Here is a 23788-nt window from a genome sequence, read left to right on the forward strand (position 1 = left end):
GTCATCAGTCATTCCTGGTATTATCACAGCAATACATTCACTGCTGCAACCAGGACACAGGAGGTACCAGTGCTCAAGCTGTGGGAGTAATGGATTTTTTTTATTTTAAAACTTACCCTTTTAGGTTTTTTGAGTTTATCACATACAGGGACTTTCAGTGTTTGGGTAATTAACTGCAGTTAAAAATGTGATGAAGTCTCAGTCTTTCCTTGGTTGTCTTATTTGGTGAAGGACTGGACAAAGAAACAACATAGTGAGGGAAAAAAAAAAATAATGTAAAAGCAGAGTGGTTCATAATTAACTAGGAGCAATTCTGGTTTCCTGTGAATTAAAAGAGAAATTATTCTGTTCAGATCAGATCTGACCACGGAAGACCCAGAAGTGAAAGATGTGTTGTTTGAGCTACATTACTCCCTCTGAATAGTCCTATTTGTTGTACAGAGGGAGTTTTATACAAAAAGGGGACTAAAGGGACTTTGCGAGGGGGGGAGGGAAGAGAAAGAGAACTGTGGGATAAAGGCAAAAAGTAGGTGTTAATGGCAATTAAATTAATTTACTAGTGTCATATGGGAAACCTTCTGTGGACATAAAATAGTTAGGTTTCCTCTTGCCTCAAATAATCACAAAGCTCAGTTTAGCCTTGTCTGAGCTGTGAACAATACCAGAGAGCAAGTTTTCATTTCATAAATGTGAATGTTCCCAAGAAGTTATTCAAAGTACTTCATACAGTGATCAGCTTTGTTTGCAATATCCCAGAAATTATCAAGGAAAAGCAAAAAAATAAATTCTAAGATGAGAGACAGGAGTTTCAGAGAGCTCTGCTATCATGATAATGGATGCACACGATGCTGAGGGAGGATATTGAGTCCTGTTCCAGCTGTTTAGACAAGACACCAAAATAAATGGATATAATAAGCTCTCATGCATTGGAGAACAAGACAGTTACTAATTGATGAGGACAGGGAAAAGCATTTCATACGAATCAGGAGTGCCTCGGATGAGGATTTGGGCAGTAGCTGCTTGTTGGGGATGGAGAGTTTGCCCCTTGTGCAGCACCAGGTTGTACATTCAGCTTTCATCACTCATCTGATGAGAAGCAAACCACTAATGCACCTCTCCTTTGACCTAGTGCAGCTGAGCAGAACATCCAGCATTTCAAACAGGCTTGGATTAGCAATGGTATTTCTTCCATGGATACTTCAGAGGATGTAAGGATCTCTCCTGCATGCTGAGAATGAAAAGGGACCACATTGTGGCACTGAGCTGTTTATGGAAGGTGATTATCTCAGCTGCAGGAATAAGAAACAAGAGTCCCTTTAGACAGGCTTTTCAGAGGAGACCAGCCCAGATTGCTGTTATGTTCATTCTTTCCACGTCTTCCTTTTCTTTTTTGGCAACCCTGTGTTTGTGGGAACAAAAGTGCCAAAATCATTTGAGGGGAAGCAGATTTTGCAGCCTGGATGGCTTGGAAATCTCCCATACATAAGGAAGTGGATCTATCATCTTAAAAGATATTCAGCCCAAATCTGAGGACTCAAAAACCTGGGACAAGGCATTTTCTCACGTGATTCATGGAATATTACTGAACTTCTGTCACAAGTTTTCCAGTCCTCCTGCCACCTCCTCACAGGGTGTTTGGGATCCTGACTAGTTGCTGCTGGTCCTTCCCTCCACTGCCAGTATGAGCCTTAAAATACATGGAGAGAGGAAATCTGCTTTTGTCATTCTTCCTGCTCTCACTGGAAACTTCTGCCCATGCTCTAAGGCAGAGTGCTCCACTCATACTCTGCTCAGACCCAAAGAATCTCCAGAGAGGGTTGCCTTGTTCAGTAATGACCAGGGTGTGAAAGTAAGCCACTCAATTCCTGAATCCTTTGGTGTTATCCAGTACTTTGTGCCATGATAAAATCCCACCTCTTTCAATGCTCCTTTTCTTCCTTCAGCTTTTTGGTCCCACAAAATTTTGCTCAGCATTGAATTAATTTATAAATACACGTGCCAGACCAAATATTCACTGCAACCCTCTCCAATTTTTTTGTTTGTTTTGTTTGTAATGCCTTGATTATGTTAATGCAAGGAATTTGACTTCACTGGAGTTGAACCAGCTGGTATCTGAAAAGCTGAAACTCAGAAAGAGCATGTTTATTGTAGTGTAGTGCTGTGGGTTTGGATTGTTGGAGATTCATTGTCTTCAGTTGAATTTATTCCTGTTTGAACTCCTAGAAGTGAAAACAGGGCGCAGCCATTAGACCTTGATTCATCTCTGGTGCCAGCTGTTACCTTTGATGTCTGCTTTATGTGGAGAAGCTGATGGTTTGTTTTTTGTTGTTGGGTTTTTTTTTTTAATGGAGATTTTAGCACACTAAGGCTCTTAATAGGGAAAGTAACAAAGAAAATATCTCTACAACTCTATAATCTATCTTTCCAGCATAAATATAAACCCTGCACATCTGAAGTTATGTTTCTGGTCATTGCCAAGGTTGGATTTAAGGTGATGGAAAACATAGGTTGGAATAGATCGCATGTTCTAACCCCATGGCTGCTATGCATGTATCCAACGATGGCTTCAGACCCAGCTCTGTGTAAAAATATCACCTTTATTATAAAAAATAAGGGGTGGAGAAATGTGTATTTCTTAACTGATATCAGATCGGGGGCCTACAAGACAGCTGGAGAGGGATTTTTTACAAGGACATATTGTGTCAGGACGAGGCAGAAAGGCTTTGAATTGACAGAAAGCAGGGTAAGGTTGGATATTGGGGAGGAATTGTTCCTTGTGAGGGTGGTGGAGCCCTGGCACAGGGTGCCCAAAGAAGCTGTGGCTGCTCCTGATCTCTGGCAGGGAGAGGCCAGTCTGGACATTGGGGCTTGGAGCAGCCTGGGACAGTGGCAGGTGTCCCTGCCCATGGCAGGGGTTTGAATGAGATGATTTTTAAGATGAACCCAAGGCATTCTGTGATTCTGTGATCCTTGTGTTTCTCACCTGGTGTCTCCCACCACTGTCCCCCTTCCCAGATGCCCCCTCCCTCTCTTGGCATCATCCCCTGCCTGTCTGGAATCCACATCAGGGCTGGGTTTCTGCCAAATTCCGAGAGTAAATCTTTGAAAGGGAATGTCAGGCCATATTTCTGCCTGTGGAGGTGCTCAGACCTCCAGCCACGAGCCCCTTAGTGACAGATGGAGTCAGACCCATGAGGTGCCAAGATCCCTTTCTCTGATCAGAGATGTGTTGCTGGTGCCTGCCAGCCACGAGCACAACCCACCCTGTCCTGGCCCTGGAGGCTCTTCTCCTTCAGTCTGGCACCACAACCCACCCTGTCCTGGCCCTGGAGGCTCCTCTCCTTCAGTCTGGCACCACAACCCACCCTGTCCTGCCCCTGGAGGCTCCTCTCCTTCAGTCTGGCACCACAACCCACCCTGTCCTGGCCCTGGAGGCTCCTCTCCTTCAGTCTGGCACCACAACCCACCCTGTCCTGCCCCTGGAGGCTCCTCTCCTTCAGTCTGGCACCTCCTCTCACGGATCCAGCCTCAGCAGCAGCCGTGACAAACCTGCCCTGGCTGCTCCAGAGCAGCCCCTGGCCACTGGCAGAGCCACCCACCAAATTGGGATGCATGGTGCCTGCAGCACAGGATTTCACACCTGTCCCCTCCCACCTTCAAACCCTCCAAAACTCTCATCGTGACAGGTTGCTGCTTATCTCCCCTTGCATCCAAACTGGCTGGTGCCCAGAGATGGAGGGGGGAAATGGCACTTTTGAAAGCCGACATGTATATTCTGTCACTTGGATTTAAGATGTTTTTCGTCTTCTGAAATATTTTCATCTTATTTGAATATTCTTGCTGAAAAACAGGTCCTTGGACGCAAATGTGCAGGGAGCTGGGAGCTCGGAGTGGATGGGGTCTGCTGTCTGCTGTGTAGACATGAAGCTGCTTTCAAGTTCTGTCTCTGACAGGGCAGGAGGTTCGTGGGCACAGGTGGAGAGCCAGGGTCAGGTTTCTGTGCAGTGAGGTGCCTCCTGCTGTGTGTGCAGCCAGGAGAATGTAAAAATTTGCTTTTCTTTTCACCTTTTTAACACATACTTGACTGCACAAACTCAGTGTTTGCTAATTGGTGGCACGGGGTGAAACGAATCCTGTAGCAGGTTTTGTAACTAACGTTTACTAATGTCTGTTACAGATAAATGAAGAAATATGAACATTGCTAAAATAAATATCAAAAAATAAATAGCAAAGCTCTTAGCTGACTTCACTGGGTTCAGAGTTTGGGGCATTCCATGGAGGACTAAATAGTCTCTCCAGCTAGTCATGGAGTACCCAGAATCCTAAAATGGTTTGGGTTGGAAGGGACCTTAAAGCTCATCCAGTCCCACCTCCTGCCATGGGCAGGGACAACTTCCACCATCCCAGGCTGCTCCAGGTTCCCAGCCAACCTGGGCTTGGACACTTCCAGGGATCCAGGGGCAGCCACAGCTTCTCTGGGCACCCTGTGCCAGGACCTCCCCACCCTCACAGGGAACAATTCCTTCCTAATATCTAATTTAAATCTCTCCATACTACATCCCTGCTGCGGAAATATATCTCAATGCAGCCATGCACACACACTTCCATCAGCACAGCACAATAGCAGTGTCAAAGCATCACTCTTATTTTTACATGCAGCGTGTGAATAGGTGTGGGTGTGTGTTAACATGTTTTGTCAGGAGGAGAAATGTTTCTCCAGAGGCCAGGGATATGTGTTGAACAGAAAAGAATATTAATTTGCTTGGGTGAAAGAAGCAGCGTCTTTAAAGATGTACAGAGGACTCTCTGTTCCTGTGGTTTGCTGTGTGAGCCTGTTCTGCAGAGCTTGTGGCTTCTGTCATTTGAATTTTTTTTATTTATGAGGCTGAGGAAATCACCCTGAAAGACAATTACTATTTTTAATCAGTGAAAGCAAGGAGAGAAAAAGATAATCAATGGGCAAATGCCAGCAGGGCTGTTCTTTTTTTCCCCTCCTTGCCTCAGTGGATTGGCAGTGCTTTGGTGCTGTCAGATCAAAGGGTGCTGTGTTTCAGTCAGCATTACAGCCCTTAGATCTCACCTGCCTCTCCCTGGAATCAGGATTTCTCTGGTGTGGGACACTGTGTCAGCCCAGCTCCGTGAGCACGAGGGAGGGCAGTCACTCAGGGGTGGGGACAGGTGCACTTGTGAAAGCTGCTCAGCGAGGTTTGCCTGGTTTTGCTGTCATTTGTGTATTTAAAATAGGAGATAGGTTCTCCCAGGTTGTTGACGTGCATTCCTCCACTGCTTCCTTGGCTCCAGCTGTCAATTCCTGCGGCATTAACAACGGGGGCTGTGAGCAGGACTGTGTTCAGCTCAGTGACGACCGCTACAAGTGCCAGTGCCAGCCAGGCTACCAGCTGAAGACAGATGCCAAATCCTGTGAAGGTGAGTCCTGCGCTACCTGCCTGAAGACACACAGTAAAGGCCATTTAAAAGACCCCAGGATGGTGGTTTGGGTCACTGAGTTCATTCCTATTTCTCCCTGGGTGCCAGAAGCAGCTTTAGGGGATGCTCGTTAACAGGATTCGAAAATAACACGTGTTTGAGGTGTGAAGTTCACTTTAAATCACAACTTTGAACAAGATTTTGGCCTCGCAGATCCCTGGATGTTCCTTGCACGATGGTGGTGATGACATAGGTTAGGAACTTAATCATTATTTAATTCTACCATTTTATTGCTCATCAAGTTGTATCTAGAGTTGGCCTGCATTGCATGTTTTGTTCTACAAAAAGTCTTCTCTTTATCTCCTTTTGGCTTATCACAGTCTGATTCGTTCAACCTCCCCTTCAGGTTTCTAAGCACCCTCTCAAGCAGAACAGCAGTGCTACCTTTGGGTTTGATTGTTGCTTTTCTTTTCTTGTATATCTTAACATATTCATCAGTTTTGAAGGCAGCCCCCCCACTCCCCAACACAAGCACACACACACACACACACCCTTGAACATGCCAGAGAAAAAGACAGGGCCAAATTTATGGATTTATTGAGCTGAAATTCCTGTCACAAAACCGTTCCCATATGGCTCCTCTTCTGCTCGGAGATTTCATACGCTGTGGATGAAGTGTAAGTAAATCCTGCTGTTCGCATGGCTCCCAGCTCCTGCTGGGTGCAGAGAACTCTTCCCCTTCCCCAAATCCTGCCCTCTGCAGGGGCTGCACCTCGGGGAGCACCCACAGCCTGGTGGCCCCTCTGTCTCTCACGGGGTGGCCGCGTTTTGTCCCTGAGATTAGCAGAAAGAGCCAGAAAAGGGGAGCTTTAGGGAGAAGTGAGTGTCAGAGACCTTCCTGCACTGTTCTCCGTCCCTTTTCCAAACATCTCGAGGTGTGTTTGGCCAGCTGGCTGTGCAGAGCCTGCACAGGACGTTTTGGGTGGGTTTTATGGAGTGCTGGGACAGAGGTTGGGTCAGAGGGGTCTGAGTGTGGCCATGCCAGGTGGGCTGGGGGTTGTCCTGGAGCACAGTCCCAGCTTCCCTGGACCACGCCATGCCCTGTCTCAGCTGGGACCCCTAAAGGGGGAGGTTTTGCCACCACTGTTCACCCCCTCACGTGGTGGGGCTGAGGAGAGTGAGCCACTCAGCAGTGTTTTGTCACCAGCCTGCAATTACTGAGCCCGAAGAGGGGCAGGGTCAGCCTTGTCTGCAGGTGGGGCATTACCTGGGTGCCCGCTCAGCCCTGGGTGCTCAGGGTGTTTGAATCAAAATGAAGAAGTGCAGCCCTCCCCAGGAGGGCAGTTGTGCTTGGGGGAAGGAGGATCAGAGCTCAGCTTGCAAAATGAAGGCTGAGTGAGATGCTTGTCCCCCCATAAATACCTTAGTGAATGAATGCCTAGGAGAGAACAGTGCTAGGTAAGCCCATGGACAAGAGTTTTACAGCAACAGATGAGGGTGAAGTGGTCATGAATGCATTTGGGTTGTCAGTTCAAAGATAGATTTGAAGTAGAAGAGGTGGGAGGAGGCGAGTCTGGCTGGTTTTTTTTTTTTATTTTCCAGCCAAAGCTTGACTGCTGGAGTCATGGTTTGGCTGGAGAAACCACAGTGATATGAGAGTGTTTGCCACAGCAGGTGTAGGTGTTATGCAGGTGTGGATTCATCCCTGTGGACTCCTTGGGAGTTAATGCTGCACCCACAGCCTTGGAAAGCCTTAGAGAAACATTTAAGCCTGGCAATTTTGCTCTTTACCACTTTATTTTTGCTCAGTGTGAAGTCATGGTTGCTGTGAACAAGGAAATGAATTTGATGAGGCCCAAATCTCTTTTCTTTAGGTGTTCTAGAGGTCGTGGCAGATAGGACGGGAGACCCTGTTATTTACAGCCGTGCAGTGAAGGATTGGAAGGTCTGCCCCATGCCTGGAAGTGTCCACGGCCAGGCTGGATGGGGCTTGGAGCAACCTGGGATAGTGAAAGGAGTCCCTGCCCATGGCAGAGGGTGGAGCTGGATGAGCTTTAAGGTTCCTTCCAACCCAAACCATTCTGAGATCCGGTGTCCTGAGGCACCTGGGAAATGAAACCATGCCAGGAAATTTTTCACCACAGTGTTTAACAGCTTGGAGTAGAGCTTTGTAGGATGGAGTCTGTTATCTGCTGAAGTTAATAAATGAACCAGTAAGAGGCAAATGTGTGAAAAAAGAACACTAATGAGTTATTTTTGGCTTTTCCTGAAACCTGCTTCTAACAGGAACACACACATCACTGGAAAGCAAGTCAATCACTGATTGCCTTATGTCCTGAAGATCTTCCCTTTACAAACTTACCTCATCCAAGGATTTCCAAGGCTGCTACCTTTATTTGAATTACTATGTTTTACTAACATCTACCATGTAATTTGTTGTTTGCCTGTTGTCATGTCACAGAGCATTACAAGCTTTACTCCGTGCTGTAATCATTCTCAAATTAAAGCTTTAGCTGCTCTGAAAAACCTTCGTAATATGCAGGTTTAACAGATGCTGTTTGATAGTGATTTCATTTAATTTACCCAAATAGAAAAGGAATCGGCAAATAACTCAATATTTCATATCAGCAAGGAGTGAGTTCTTGCTTGGAGCTAAATCCTTTGTAGACCGCAAATTGTCGAGCTGCAGAGCCAAGTTGTCAGCCTTGGAAGTGTCATGCACGATGAAGTGCTGCTGTTCCTTGGAAACCTATTTGCAACCTATCGTGTCAGAAGTCCAATTTCAGTTCTACATCCCTAACCGTGCTTTTATTTTATTTTTTTATTTATTTTTTTTTAGCACTGTCAAGTCAAAGTCAGCCCTGCCGACTGGAACGGTTTGTGTGTTGTGTGTTCTCGAGGTGGCAGGAGGTGACACCAGGGAGTTCGAGGGTGTTCTGTGGCAGCTTCCTCCTTTACCAAATGGTGGCACAAAATGCCACTTGGCTCCACAGAAAAGTGATGGAAAAAAAATCCCCGCCCCGTATTTAAATCCACATGCAGTGGAGGTTTTTCTTTCCTGTTCCTTTCTCCTTGTAGCTAGTGGAAGAGCAAAGCAGGCAGATCCAGAGCAAAACTCCTTCAGCCCTTCCCCAGGGTTCCTCAAGCCCTGACTCCAGTGTTGTTGAGCTGATGGTGACTTTCCTCTGGGGCTCTGAGAGAAGCTGGCTCATACAGAGCAGGGAAAGAAAATGTTAGGCTGGAGGTGAGTGAGGAATATTGGTCACCTGTCTCAAATCAGACACTATTTAATGAAATGCTGAGGCTGAATTAAAGCTGTAGGGAAACAGGTATTGCTTTTGAGAAGTTTTATTCGAAGTTAAGCAGAGGACATAAGCAGACACATTTTCAAGGTGTCTTCCAAATTCACCTGTGCAATGTTACTCACCAGAATTTTGGGGTAATGAATGCTCCAAAGCAAAACCTCAGCCTGGAGCAGAATGTCAGACCTTAACCCAAGTCAGACCTGTCTGAACAGTCGTGGTAGGTCTATTTTGGGGTGTGCCAAGTCTCTATTTGGGCAGTGTGCTTCCTGCAGGTACATGTTCCAGAAATAAACCCACAAAACACAGTGAAATCTTTTGAGATGGAGGCTTCTGTAGGCACTTTACAGAAGTTTTTCTAAGTACTTGCCACTTAGTGCACCTTATCCTTGAAAAGGTATGTTATTGTTCAAGAAGAGGAAAAAGCCTTGATGTACAACATGAATGGCATATGTTTATAGACTGAAAGATGTCTTTGGGGGCTCTTCGGTGTTTATTTCCTCTAGAGCCTTTTAAATATTCATTGTTTTGTGGTGAACTCCATCACTGTGTGTGTTTATGGATTCACACATACTGGAGTGCTAATTGCTGTTGTTTAGAGAACTCTTGAAATCTGTTCAGGTACAACAAAATAACAATAAAATGTACTTTTTTTTTGTCCTACTTCCAGTGTAATACAAGCTCGGTTTCCTGCTGTTTAAACCCTCGTTGCTGCTCTGTGACAAATGTTGTCCAGCAACAAAGAGCATCCAGAAAAACAGCAGCTTTACTCACCAGCTGCTGTCACATTTTTTTCCCAGTCTAATCTCTTACAGCTGCTTCGTCGTTAGTTGTAACAATGGCAGGTAAGACCATTTTCAGGCAAAAAGTGACCTTTCAGTTGACAGTGTGCTCTAATTGGTTTCAGTGATAGACCCCTGCACAAGTGGGAATGGAGGATGCTCACAAATCTGTCAGAATGAGAGAGGAATTGCAAAATGCGAGTGTCATCCAGGGCATTCTCTTTCTGCAGACAAAAAGTCCTGTTTAGGTAAGAAACTCCGGACTCTTTATTGTGAAGAAAGTTATTAATCAGTGCTCTGGCTTACTGAGCTGTGTGTGGAAAGGAATATGATATACAAATACATAGCAAGTGCATTTTGAAACAGTGTTTCTCTCTGTGGTATTCACATCAGCCCATAGTCTTGAAGGACTTTTTTAGTGATGAAAAATTCCTCTGTGTTCTCCTAAGTCATGCTTTCTAGTAACTGGATCTGTGAATGCTGTAGTGTTATTCTTGTAGGGTCCCTTTAAAATAATGTCCCAGATACAGCTCCTGGAAAACTGGTTCAAGTAAAACTCTGAACCAGGTCACTGAAAACCTACTTAGAATTCAAAGGGCTTTTGAGCTGGAGAACTGTTTCCATATTAATGGAGAAACTACTGTGAAGGAAGAAATCATGATGTGTAAGATTTCCAAAGAGAGGAGCCTGGAAAGTTGAATTCTAAAGTCCTGTATTTAGTCTGGGCTTGCCAAAAGGATCTGTGGTGTTTCTGACCCAAAATGTAGGGGAATTAGAGGTCAAAATACCTGCTTTTCTCTTTCAGCGAAACTCTTGGAAGTGTTTAGCACTTTTATGAAGTAAAAAGCCTTTGTGGACTTGATGGTGCACAGATTTTTAACAGCCAAGTCAAGACTAGGAGAGGGGTGTGTGTGTGTGTGTGAATATATATATATATATATATCCAGACAGTAATTTTACACTCCTCTTTTGAAAACTTGGCCAAAATCTTTCCAATATTTAAAATTATTTTCTCATATAAAGGGTGCTGGGTGCCTTTCAAAATATTTGCTTCCTACCCTGAGTATTTCACTCAGTTGCCTGTAAGCCATTCTGTGAGCAGAATGGCACATCTTAGTGATTCTCTCTCACTGGAATTACTCATGAGTAATTACTGAAAATAAAAACTGTTTTCAAGTAATGTACTGGTAATGAGTGGATGGAAACAACAGTGGGTTTAGCAGTGGGGTCAGCCTGTTATTCATTTTATCTCAGATACACATTGACATTTCCCTTGATTTATGTATAAACTGAATCACTGAGTTAACTTGCAGTGTTATATATTGGAACAAATTTTCTCCCCAGCCTCATGGCAACAATCTTTTGAATCATTAAGCAGCGTGTCTTACCATGGATATACAATTATTGGTTTTTGCTCCTAGAAGTTACTCAATGTCTTTTGCAAAATTCAAGCTGTTGTTTGATTCTCTGGAAACCGAGCTGGAAGGAGACAGAGGGCAGCTGAAGTGTCATACTTCAGCTATTAGCTGTAGGAGAGGAAGAAGCTTGCTGGATGGTGGCTGTGGTTCAACTTTCTTACTTTTCTATTTAAAAAGAAGAAGAGAAAAGAATATTTACAGCGTTGGCCAGCACGGTGTACCCGCAAACTGACAATTAGAGAAAAAGGAGAAATAGCCCATTTTATTCTAAGCAGCAGCTGCTCCCGTGGCTGCTTCAGAGAAGCTGTCATTTGTCCTGAAATTTTCATGAGCCAGTGTGTGGTGTTTGCACTGCCTGGGGCCTCTCTTTGCAAGGAGCCTGATTGCAGTTGTCAAGCTCCTTGTGCTCGAGTGCAGGGGCCACGAGCACAGCACCGGGCACAGCACATGTGGAGGGACAAATCTGCTGGAAAGGGGTTTGCTGGGATAAAAGGTGAAGAGCTGCACATCAGGCTGCCCCCTGCCATTTTCAAGACACTGACCCAGGATGGGAGCAATAAATAATCTGTACTTTGCCAGAGAGATGTCAGAATGGGAAAGAACAGGAGATGGATCAGGGGTTTGCCGTGTGTGATGTCAGTCTTTGCACAGAGGTCGGTGCTCTGTGCAGCTGTATTTAGTGTCAAATTTTTGTGCTTTTGGGGTTTTTTTGGTTTGTTGGGTTTTTTTTTTTAACTAATTACTCTTTAAAAGTATTTTTATGTTCCACTGAGATTTTAGGAAGATGGACACCTCGGGAGGCATTTAACTCCAAAATACAGACCAGCAAATGTGAAGCTGAGGAGCAGCCTTCTTGACAGAGGACTGGGGGAAGAGCAGCCTCCCCACTTAAAGCCCTGCACATTTTCCTTTCCTCACAGGGCCGGTGCAGCTGCAGTGGTTGCAGCAGGTGCCTCCCCACTGCACTGCTGTGGAAGCAGCTGCAGGATTCGGGGCTTATCTGTCTCCATTGTCCCTGCTGAAACCCAACCACCACTTCATCCAGATCATTTGACATCCAGAAAATAATCAGCTGTTTCCTGTTCCATTCATTTAACTATAGTGGCTTGGAGGACATGGTGATAATTTTGGAGTTTTGGAAGTTTCTTCACACGAGGTCTTCTTTGGCCATTGCTCTTTTTACAGGAGTAATAAATAAATTGCTTTGGCCGATACTGCAAATACAGCGTTTGATACAGTAAACGTTCACACTGAGAAGTTCAAGGTCAATGGTGTTTAGAGAAAAAGATTGTTCTGGAGAATAATGTGAGTACAACGTTCCTGTGTTCATTGGTGCTGTCCTTTACAGACTGCCACCAGAATAATCCTTCCAGCAGATGTTTGGAAATGCACCTGTGTCTGTGCACAGCAGCGTTATTTTTCATTTCAACGCCCATCTGAAGGACTTTCTCTGTGCTTGCAGACGTTGATGAGTGTGCAGAGGGCAGGGGCAGGTGTGCCCATCGCTGTGTGAACACCCCGGGCTCCTTCAGCTGTGCCTGCAGCCCCGGCTTCGAGCTGGGGGCGGACGGGCGCCGCTGCTACCGTAAGTGACCCTGCTCTCCTCAGCCTCTCCTCCCTGCTCCCTGCCAGGCCTCCCTTCTCATTCACCGGGATTAGCATTCCCAGCAGAATAAGTGCATGCAAAAGCTTCAGGCTTAATGCTGTTTTCTTCCTCTGCTGCTGCTGGGTTTGCAGGGTGACATGTTCCTAAGCCTGTGTTCACAGACCTTAATTACTGCCTTTCAAAGAGCAAATAGCCCTGTTGGTTTATCTTCAGAGTCTGGTGAATTCTGCTCCAGAGCTACCAGAATGCTGCTGTTGTGTGAAATGTATTCATTCCTGCCCTCCTCCTCACAGCTTTCTTACAGACCCGATGCAAGGGAAAACCAACATGATGTTCTGCTCTTGCAGAACCTGTCTGGGTTTGCTTGTGTTTTCTCCTGAGATTATTGACACTATTAAGAGGATTCTTAAAAAAAAAAAAAAAATAAGAAAAAGATATATTTGGGGTAAAAAAGTAGTTGAACAACTCAAACTTCCCAAACTAAAGTGAGCTTTCTTGTCTTTCCTCACACACTTAGCTCTTGCCAGCGGGGTTTCTTAATCAACACGGCTTGTCTGGAGAGGGGGCCTGACTCCCAGTGCTGTTGGCTGATAGGTGATCCCTGGCCTGCCCTTGAGGGCAAATTTAGATTAATAAAGGAGGTGATGTGGAAGAGTTGGGGTTATTATGGACCTCACATAAGCTCCCTGGAATGCAGACAAAAGCATGACCTGTTTTAGCAAAGAGGTGGGCAAAGATCATTCAATCTAATAATACTGTGCAAGAGCTTTCAGCAGAGCTTCCCTAGGAAAATATGCTGCATGCCAGAGAATGAGTGCTTTATTTAAGAATGTGTGTGTAAGAAATAGTTATTAAGAATGAAAGCCAGTTTCAAGGCATTAACATACTTTAAAAACAAAACCCAATTATGTGAGAGACATCCTGGAGAGTTATTTCACAGGTGATGGGGAACTGTGAGTGGTGCAATGGCAGAGGAAATGTGATTAATGTATAGATATGAGATCTTCTGTCATAGGCATAAAAAAAGAGGTTTAGACCACTTAGATTTCATTGTGCTTTTCTGATATTATTTTTTCTGGATGTTCAGCAGATCTCAGGGGATGGTGATTCTCTGTGCCTCGTGTACAATATTGCAGAGCAAACAATAAAAATAAAAACATTCTGCATATATTTATGATCAGGATTATCCCAGTGTTTGAGCAATTTACAATCTTTGTTTATTCTTTCATTTCCCCAGTGGCTGGGGAAGAGCTGGTATTTCAGTTTTACTGATGAATAACTGAGACAAAGTAAATGATGAAGATCGTGTACAAAGTCAGATTCTGCATTTAATCGCTGGGTTTACTAAATCCCAGCTTAACACACTGGACAGGAGACACGATTTCTTCTCCCTGGTGCAAATAATCACACCATGCATGAGATGTAGAGATATTTATTCTCTGAATTTATACCCTGTTCCAGCTGGAATTACATTTCTTGTTGGCAAGTGTGTTGCTCTCTGGAGGACAAAGAGGGGTAGGACCAGAGCCCACCTACACACATGTGTCTGGGGAAATTCTGTGCAGAATCTGATGGCCACCACTCTGAGCTTGGGTGTTTCTGGAAGTACAGTGTCTCCTTTAGGAAGGGTGTTTCTCAGTTCCCCTATGGAGTAGCAGAAATTATTTCCTCTCTAAATAGTTCTGTAACAAGACGAGCTGGCTAATCCTTCATGAAAAACTTTATAACTGGCCCTATGGGTTCTTTTCATCCTGGAGTAATCATCGGATGAAGTAGCTGGGTGGGAACGAGGTGTTCCTTTTGTTGTGTGAGGGTTCCCATTGGAAATGGCCAGGATGTTCTGAGGATTGTCCAGTGCAGCCACAAGAGGAGGGCATGGAAGTCTGTCAGGGCAAAGGGGACTGGCAGTGGCACCGTACCACCCTGTCTTAGCCGTAGAGGACAAAGGAGAAGCTGCTGGGACATCCAAGAACCAGAACTTGGAGATTGTTTTGCATTCTGGTTGGGTGTCCATTTCACCAGCAGGGCTCCTCTGAGGAAGTTTCAATGCCTTTGTGTTTGGGGGATGTTTCAGCATCCAGCTCTTTGCCTTTCCCACGCAAAACTCAAAGTTTATCAGTGTATCAGGGCTGAGGGGCACCGCCTGCGCTCCTCAGATGCTTCTGTTCCTCCTTTGGGACAAGCACTGTGTCCAAACAAAGCGTAAACCTGAGGAAACCTGGGAAGGCTCCTGTAGCAGGTGGCTACTGGAACACCGAACCGGCTTCACATGGCTGAATTTGAGAGCATCCACTGTTCTGACACAGAGACAAACACCTGGAGCTCAGTGACTCCAAAGCCTGCTCCTCTGGGGATGGGGCGTGAGCTGATTATCCTCACTGCTGCAGCACTTACTGCTGCCGCTTTACAGCAGGCTGATCCTCCAGTGACTCCCCCCCACCCCGGGGCTTGCTTTATAACATCCTTTTGATTTATTTCCCTGCAAGGCATCGAGATGGAAATCGTGGACAGCTGCCGGGACGGGAACGGCGGCTGCTCCCAGCGCTGCGAGCACACGGCGGCGGGGCCGCGCTGCTCCTGCGACCGCGGCCACCGCCTGGGCGCGGACGGCAAAACCTGCACAGGTAACCCGGGCTGGCAGCAGGGAGCAGGTGGGGAAGGGCCCGGGGAGCCTGCGGGAGAGCTGTGGCTCAGGGAAACACCTCCCCGTGCCTTCCTTCCCTCCTTCTGCAGGCGCTAATGAGCGCTGTCCTGTGCGCTGCCCCGGCTTGCCCGGCTCTGGGATGAGGCGCTAGCCGGGGGAGGGATGGGAATGACACCGGGGCATCATCACCTGTTACCGTGGCCGTGTCTCACCGTGGGCAGCCCGAGCACCACAGAGCTGACTTTGCTTCCCCGCCCTTCTCAGCTGGTGGCTGGGAGCAGCAGCAGAAGTGCTCCCAGGTGCTTCGTGCACAAACTCCAGCTCGTGCTCTAGAGTCTGCTGTGTTTCCATCGGCTTTGCTCAGTGATGAGGTTACACTTCTGCCTGTGAGAAGCCTCACTTGGGAGTTGAAAGCAACAGAAAGCAATCTTTGGGTTTATTTCGAGACAGCAGCTTACAAATTCATTCATGTTTTAAGCAATTCCACTATGAGATTTTTTTGTGTGTGTGTGTGTTTGTTTTGTGGTTTTGTTTTGTTTTGTTTATGGCTTTTGCCATGCAAACTGTATGTCATTCTGCTTTGGGCTTGCTGTCGCTGTGCCATTACAATTTTTAAGAATAGCCAGGAAGAGAGGGGAGATGGAAAAAGGAACAGGCACCACAAAGCAGTGTAGTGAGATAGGAGATGATGAGAACAGGTAGAGAGTGGGAGCATTGATGAGTGTGAGAGGCATTACAGACAAAAGGAGTCTTGCAAAGAAAAAAAGCCAAGTGCAGGAGAGAGGAGGAGCAGGGGAGGAGGGAAGCACTGAGGGCTGCAAGGGCGGGTGATGATGGAGCTTAAAAAGCAAAACCGAAAAGTTTGGGAGGCAGATTTGGAGCCAGAGCCTCCTCACAGGGGTGGGTGGGTTACACAGTCTTGTCTGTGCAGCTGACAGGAGGCACAGCAGCCTCCTGCCCACATCCCAGCTCAGTGACCTGCTGCTGGGGATTTCAGGGGGAAGCAGATACTCCAGACACAGCAAGGGAAGGGGGAGAACACAGAGGAAGGCTGAGGACATGAAAAATTGCTCTTAACAGCAAAAATCTCCTTTTTGTTGGATGCAGATTTTGCATTCCTACACAAACAAGGGGCTGTTGCTGGAAACCAGAGCGAGGCATCACCTGATGTACTGCAGAGGAGCTCAGCTTGTGACATTTCTGGAAAACACTGCCTTCAAATAACCTGCATTAATCATTTTCACACTGACCTCCTCACCTCAATTGATTAATTACATTTTCTTTCCCCTGTCCCTATTTCCTCATAAAGTTGGTGCTCCTTCCAAGGTTAATTGAGACACTGACCTTTCCCATCTGCAGCTGCTCAGCCGGGCCACGTTCAGGAGTGTTTTGCAGACTCAGCATTGACAAGGTGGCCCCTGGATGGCCACTGACCTGCTCGGCAGGCTGACAGCAGCCAGGAGCCTGCAGTGCACAGATAACAGCTCAGCTCTCCCATCTAATCACCACAACAGCGGTGGCAGTGATACCGAGGTTCTGAGTGGGCACAGAGCAGGAGGAGGCAACAGGAAATCAGTTATCGAAAACTACAGTTGAAGCTTCCAGGCTGATGCTGTCCAGCAAGGGCCTGGTTGGATCAGAGCATTGTTAGCTTGCTTTGAATAAGGTTGAATGTAGAGAAGTCTAAACGGTCAAATGTAGGTTACTGTTAAACAGAATGTTTTTGAGGGCTGGTGGGTCCTTGCCTGTTGTCTCTTTTCATAGAACCATAGAATATTCTGAGTTGGAGAGGACACACCAGGATCACTGAGTCCCATTCCTGGCCCTGCACAGACACCCCAACAGCCCCACTCTGGGCATCCCTGGGAGCATTGTCCAAACCCTCCTGGAGCTCTGGCAGCCTCAGGGCTGTGCCCATTCCCTGCGAAGCCTGGGAAGTGCCCAGCAGCCTCAGGGGGAAGAATCTTTTCTGACATCCAACCTTAAACTCCCTGACACAGCTCCAGCCATTCCCTTGGGTCCTGACCTCAGTCACCAGCAAGACCAGCTGGTGTTTTGTAAATGCCCTCATGGCAGCTCAGACTTGTAGAGGAGACGCCTCTCCCAGGAGATGGAGGGTCCTGGCTGCTATGGGAGAAGGTAGAAGGCAGCTGCTGTCAGAATTCAGGATCCAGTGTTTATGTGGTCGAAGGAAGGTGTAAAGCAGCGAGTGCTGCAGCACAACAGCTCTGAGCAGAGCTGTGGCAGCAGCTCGGGGTGTCTCAGGGGCTGAACGTGCTGCCCTTTCCTTGCAGAGGTGGACGAGTGTGAGACTGGAGAGTCCTGCTGCTCCCAGTTCTGCATCAACTACGCGGGGGGCTACGAGTGTGCCTGCAAGGCGGGGTTCCAGCTCAGCCCCGACGGCTGCTCCTGCGACGGTGAGCACAGACAGGGGATGGCCTGGGCTGCAAGGGCCCTAAAGCTCATCTCATTCCACCCCTGCCATGGGCAGGGACACCTTCAACTATCCCAGGTCGCTCCAAGCCCTGTCCAACCTGGCCTGGAACACGTCCAGTGATGGGGCAGCCGCAGCTTGTCTGGGCAGCCAGGGCCTCACCACCCTCACAGGGAAGAATTCTCTCCTAATATCCAATCTAAACCTCCCCTCTGTTAGTCTAAAGCCATTCCCACTTGTCCTGCATCGTTCCATGCCCTTGTCAAAAGTCCTTTGGTACCGGTGGCTTGCTCTAACTAATCACAGCCCAGGGTAGAAGAAATGCTGTCAAAGCCCTTTGCAGGGGCTGCCCTAATGAGAGTCACTGACCCCATGCCGGCTTTGCTGATAAGGTTTTACAAACGTGTAATTTCCACTTTGTGAGACTGGAATACAGGAATAACTCAGCATCCAGCATGGGGAAGTGGGGATGTGAGAGGTGAGCCAGCAGAGAGAAACTTCCCCTCCTCTCTCCATGGACACTATATATTGATGTCTGTTAAACACTCCTTCCACAAAAGAAGAGCCCTCAAAATAACTGAAGGATCAACTGAGCTTAACAGCTTAAAGCATCTGTTTTCACTCGAGACAAAAACATCCGTGAAATAATCTGCTCCCTGCTGCCCTGAAACGTTTTCATACCTCCAATTGCAGAGAGAAACGGAGAGCCCCAAAACACATAAGAAAAATTGTGTTTTCTTATGTATAGAATAATTTGTCAGATGCAGCTGGGCACAGCATGGGCTCTCCAAGCAGAAGTGCTTGTTCCTAATCACCATTTATGTCTGGATTTTCTAGATGTGGATGAGTGTCGTCTGGATAACGGCAACTGTGACCATTTCTGTGTGAATTCCCTGGGGTCGTACGAGTGTGCCTGTAAGGAGGGCTACAGGCCTGGGGATAGCAGATGGGCCTGCGTGGGTGAGTTCTTCTCAAAACTTGAGGGCCATTAAGCACTTCCCACTGATTTAAAAAGTGATTTTGGAACGGGGATTTTCACAGATCCTGGGATTTTGGGAGCCCAGCTTGAGCCATCTCTGAACGTGGCCAGGGTAGGGCTACGTGCAGCGCGTGGATCCAAGTTCATCCTCCAGTAATGGGTTTTGCCAAAGATTAATGGCAGATGAACACTTAAATCCCCTGGACATGTTTGAAAACCTAAAGCTCCTGGTTTAGAAATAAATACTATTTTGACACTTTTCTTGCACTATTTGATGAAGTTTAACATCCTGTGGAAAAAAAAAAAAGGTAGCCAGATTCTTCTTTGATCAACCATGGCAAGTTTTCCATTAGTCAGTGACGTTATTCTGGATTTCTGCCAGTGTAACCAGCCCAGAGTTTAGCAGAGCAACTCAATTTTACAACCAAGTTTAGCGACTGCTAAACCTTAAGCCAGAGTTTGATATTCTAACCACACCAAAAAGAAAGCCAACTGATTTCCCGTCATTTTAAGGCTCAAATTTTAATGTTTCTGAAAATAAATTGCACAGCCGGCCTCACTTTCTATTTGTCATCTCCAAAACGAGCAAGAGTAATGACCTTCATTAACTAAAATAATCTCCAACTTCAAGTGAGGAAAATGAATCTCCTCGTTTAATTTTGATTCTCCAGGAGCAGAGCTTTTTCCTAGAAGAAAGAGAAGGGAAAGCTGGGGCGGGGAGGGTGTCTCCCCTTTTCTCTCTATTTTTTTTTTTATTATTTATTTATTTTTTTTGGATAGCAGAAACCCTGTAAGTAGAGATGAGAAAATGCTTGGGCTGGGAATGCTGGGCAGAGGTGTGACTGGGACATCATGATAGTAAAAAAAAGATGTCAATGAGAGGGTGTGGAGGCAGGCTGGGCTGCTGATGTGTGTTTTTGTCCAGCCCTAGGTGTGGAGGAGGTGGATGCAGAGGAGGCAGCCCCGGGGCTGCAGTTCCGAGGGCCCCCCCAGCTGCTCCACTATGCACTGGGGTCCCTGAGTGAGGATGGAGACCCCCGAGGAGAGCTCACCCTGGTGCACAGGGTCGGTGAGTGACCACCAGGGCCCTGAGCCAGCACAGCAAACTGAGGGGATGGTCTCTCAGGGAGAGGATTTGGGGCTGGGCTGGTGGGGCTCAGCATCAGGAGGAGGGATGAGCGTTAATCCTGCGTCCATGCTGATAGGGATAAAGTGTTACCACCCAAATCCCAAATGAAACGTTTGAGGAGCCAAGAGGCTGCCTGGATGCTTTGGGAAGGGAGGCAGGGGGAAAGTGAGCAGCACAGGAAGCAGTGGCTGGGAGGCTGCTTGGAAAACAGGGCGTCTGCACAGAGCCCCAGGGGAGGCAGCCAGAGAGAGCTCATCGTGCCCGGGGTGAGAGGATGGCGTGTCTCCCTGCCGTGCACTCAATCCCTGGGGAAACACTCCCCTCCTCCTAGAGCTGCGAGCACGGGTCCCTGTTTACAAACCCTCTTATAACAACTGGAGGCTTTTTGTTTAAGATGTTCGCATTTTGTCTGCGTTAAAAACCGTCCTCTGAAGATTCAGGTTTCCCTTGGCTCTCTGGGAAAAACGCCAACCCGTCCACGTATTGCTCAGCTCAGGTGGTGACAAACAGCGCAGGAGCACCCACTGTCACAGGCGTGGGTGCAGAGCAGCTTTGCACCCACCTGGGCTTTGCATGATTCACTCTCACCACCCAAAGGTGGAAACTTCACAATTTTAAGAGTTTTATGAGGTGAAACCCTGTGTTTGCTTTGTGCTGAGTGCTGGTGGATCACCAGGGAGGATTTCTTGTTTTTTCCTATGTGGGTCCGGCGATTTTTATATAAACTCTATAATTATTCATCTGAGGACTGTGCCCTACAGGCAAAAATCAGGAGCTGGTCTTGACTTTAATAAAATATTAACTTATTTTTATGAACAAAACTGTTAAGACCCTCCCAAATCACGCAGCATCCAGCCGGACTCGACGACACCGATAACCAACTGGGAAACTGATAAATGAGATAACCAAAGGCAAAATTATCGGGCCTAGAAACCACAATCAAATATTTATTGACCACTTTTTGCATGTTTTATTTATATTTAGCCACAGAAATTTGGGTGTTATCAGTCACAGCTGAGCAGCTGCACTTTTTCTAAGGCTCAGGCTTTGCAGCATGCGGTGGTTCAGATGGAAAGGTGATGGAGAAAAGGAACTTTAAATGGCGTAGTAAGTTCTTTTACCTCCCAAACAGCAATTTATTCCTTGTGTTTTCAGACATGGTGTTGTGCTGCTATCTATATCATAAAAAAGCCTGCTTTAAACAGTAAGCTGGTGCAAGAAATTAAATATTTTCTATAACTCGAATGACTTTTTAAGGTGGAAGCATGATGTTTTTAATGGTGCTCTGTATTCTTCTCCTGAAGCATGAATTTGTACCCTGTTCCAAGTGGGAGCACTGGGATTCGGAATGTCCCTGAAGGCTTGGGCATTTGTTCAGCTACAGAAAAGGGAACAGTTGGGTGCTCAGACCTAGAGGAAATCTGGCCTCACACAGAAAATTGGTGACGAAATGCAACCAGCCTGTGACTTACTGTAGGCTGAAATAAGCTGCCAGCTCCCTTTCAGGTGCTGTTAAAAATCCCATTCCAAAAAGCCTCCAGCCACAGCCATAAAGCCTTGAAGGCTCTTAACTGTGGATGGGATCTTCAATGCCACTGAAGTGTTTCATCAGACAGTCACTTTATTTTGCATGCCTGTCTCAATAGACCCCACAAAGAGAACAAGAGGGTGCAAGGGATAAAAGGGGGGTGGGGAAGGAGAGGGGAAAAAATGCATTTTCATATCAGGTTTCCTATATCAAACTCTTCATATCCCTGAAGAGAAGAGACATGATAAATGTGTATTTTGCTTTGTTTTCCTAGAACACTCAAACTGTGTGGTTGAAAATATCACTGAACTGTGTTTAAGTAGCACTACATCCACTTACTGCAGTAAAACAACAGGGAGAGCCTTGCCAGGAGAGAAGGAAAGTCCCAATAAATTCTTCTAGTTATATACAATGTTATCAAGCACGAGGTGCAAATTCACTTTTTCTGAAAGCAAAATTCTTGCTTTTAAAAACTAGCTTGAAGTGCTCTTCGCTGGAGAATTACAGAATTTAGGGGAGTAAATTCCAGCTGAACACCCAGCATTCCTTCTACCTTGAGTCCAAAACGTGAAGGGAGAAATTCAGGAGTGCCCATTTTGCCGCACCTTTTGTGCTGAGCCGGCAGCGTTTGCGACCCAGCCGTAGGTAAGAGCTTGTGGGAGCGTTTTTTGCCTGGCTGCTCACCCAGCCCTGTGTGGGTTTTTTGTTTTTTGTTTTTTTTTTTGCTGTCAGTGTGCCTGGGTGACACGTTTGGCCAGGACTGCAGCCTGAGGTGTGAGGATTGTCTGCACGGGGGCCGCTGCAACGGCGAGCGCAGCGGCTGCGTCTGCCCGCCCGGCTGGGCTGGTGTCATCTGCAACGAGAGTGAGTACGGGGGGCTGGGAGGCGGAATGATCCTCCTGCAGGAATTCTGCAGGTGGGGAATGGGAGTCACCTCTTGTGCTTTTCATCTGGGAAGCTCCCAAAGGAGCACAGCTGTCTCATAATGAAATGTGTTGCGCTGGGGCACGTGAAATAGGAGCTGTAAGCGATGCCGCAGTGCACAGAGGTCCCTGCACTCCAGTGAAGGTCAGGACAGGATCCGAAATATTTGGTGGTTCTTCATTCCTATTCGCTGTGCTGCTAAAAGCTGGTGAACTTTGCTTTGGCCATGCTTTGTTCCACAACCTGCCTTGGTGACTTCCAGAAGTCTGTCCCCACAGCTGGTGTGACAGTCTGAGTGGACATGTACGCTAAACTTGAGTTTTTCCATTGTAGCACCCCAAGACATTGCCTTTTAAATTTTTTTCTTCTGTTTTCCATTTCTTTGCCTTTATCACTCTTTTTATTATTAGCATCACTTTCTTGGAACAGTTAATTTTTCATATTGAAAATGGTATTTTTCAGAATTCTGTTGCCAAGTCAGTGCCCTTTATAATAGCTTTTCACCCTCCTTGCTCCTGTTTCCTGGCAGAAGATCTTTCTGATTCAGAAGTATGTGTCAAAACCCATTGGAAAGAGAGTGGTGATTTCTTGATGTGCTGTTCTTCATCTGCAGTTTGGCAAAACTTGTCTGCTGCTTGTCTGAGACATCATACAGCAGATTTCCTGTTTGAGATGGGTCCCTCCATTTCGTGGTGTGTGTGACATGATGGCCCATCACTCTCAGAAAGTCTTTGCTGTCACTGGTGAGACAAAAAGTCGATGAAAATTTATTACTTGACATCAGTAGACAGCACTCTTCAGGTTAATTGCCATCAAGATTGTTTAGGAGACGTCATCACATGGACAGAAATGTAGAAAAATCAAGCAAGTGATTGAAACCAACAGTCTGCCCGTGGTTATTTTGGGAGACTGATGGTGGGTTTGGCTTGTAAGCACTTGGGGGCAGCTAAGAGAATAGGAATGGGGAGGATTAAAGTGATAATTTCCAGTCTGTCTGAGACTATCTAAGCTATCAAGAGAATATTCTTAATTCTGTTCCTGGTGTTCTGGTGATGATAGATGGTAAAAATTTCAAGGCAGTATCCAAATTCTTTAGTTCATTTCATAAATAACAATATTTATGATGTACATTTGCGCTAGATATCCATGCATGTAGTCTAATAGAATTTTAAGAAGTTTAATAGTATTGTGTTCTTGAGCTAAACCTGCTGTCTGGTGAAGTCAGCATGGACAATGAAAAATAAAATGTCTAATCTGTATGAGTTAGTCATATGTGATTGCTTTCACTCTCTTCTCTTGCATTTTTTAATATACAGCACAGTTCATGGGTTTAGGGTAAGCAGGTTTAGGGTAAGCTAAAACAGTGGAGAAATCTGGAACTAAATTTCTCTAATAATGCACCAAAGAGGCCGAATGGAAATTGATGTGAAATGTCAACTTTCTTAATGTACATTGATAAAATGTCAGTGAAGTCAGATGACTCCAGCAACTGTATTCACTCAGCCAGCTCAGGCTGCAAACAGCAGAGCAAGGTTTAATCTCGGTTTGTTTTTTGCTGTTGTGGATCCATTGCTGCCACGATTACCTGGGGAGTTTCAGAAACTGCATTTGAAAA

General features: G+C 46.3%; 1 protein-coding gene across 1 annotated transcript in view; it reads left to right on the forward strand.

Annotated features, from left to right (window-relative positions):
• Positions 1-23788, forward strand: part of LOC136295246 (multiple epidermal growth factor-like domains protein 6) — a 193921-nt gene that overhangs the window by 124178 nt on the left and 45955 nt on the right. Inside the window, exons 7-14 of the mRNA XM_066193705.1 lie at positions 5302-5427; positions 9637-9759; positions 12392-12514; positions 15022-15159; positions 17474-17596; positions 18451-18573; positions 19518-19661; positions 21982-22113. Coding sequence (XP_066049802.1) covers positions 5302-5427; positions 9637-9759; positions 12392-12514; positions 15022-15159; positions 17474-17596; positions 18451-18573; positions 19518-19661; positions 21982-22113 — 1032 coding nt within the window. The remainder of the gene's footprint in view (positions 1-5301; positions 5428-9636; positions 9760-12391; positions 12515-15021; positions 15160-17473; positions 17597-18450; positions 18574-19517; positions 19662-21981; positions 22114-23788) is intronic.

Source organism: Chamaea fasciata, unplaced genomic scaffold, assembly GCF_029207755.1.
Source record: "Chamaea fasciata isolate MVZ Bird 193981 ecotype frontalis unplaced genomic scaffold, bChaFas1.0.hap1 SCAF_11, whole genome shotgun sequence".
In the NCBI taxonomy this organism is placed as follows: domain Eukaryota; kingdom Metazoa; phylum Chordata; class Aves; order Passeriformes; family Sylviidae; genus Chamaea; species Chamaea fasciata.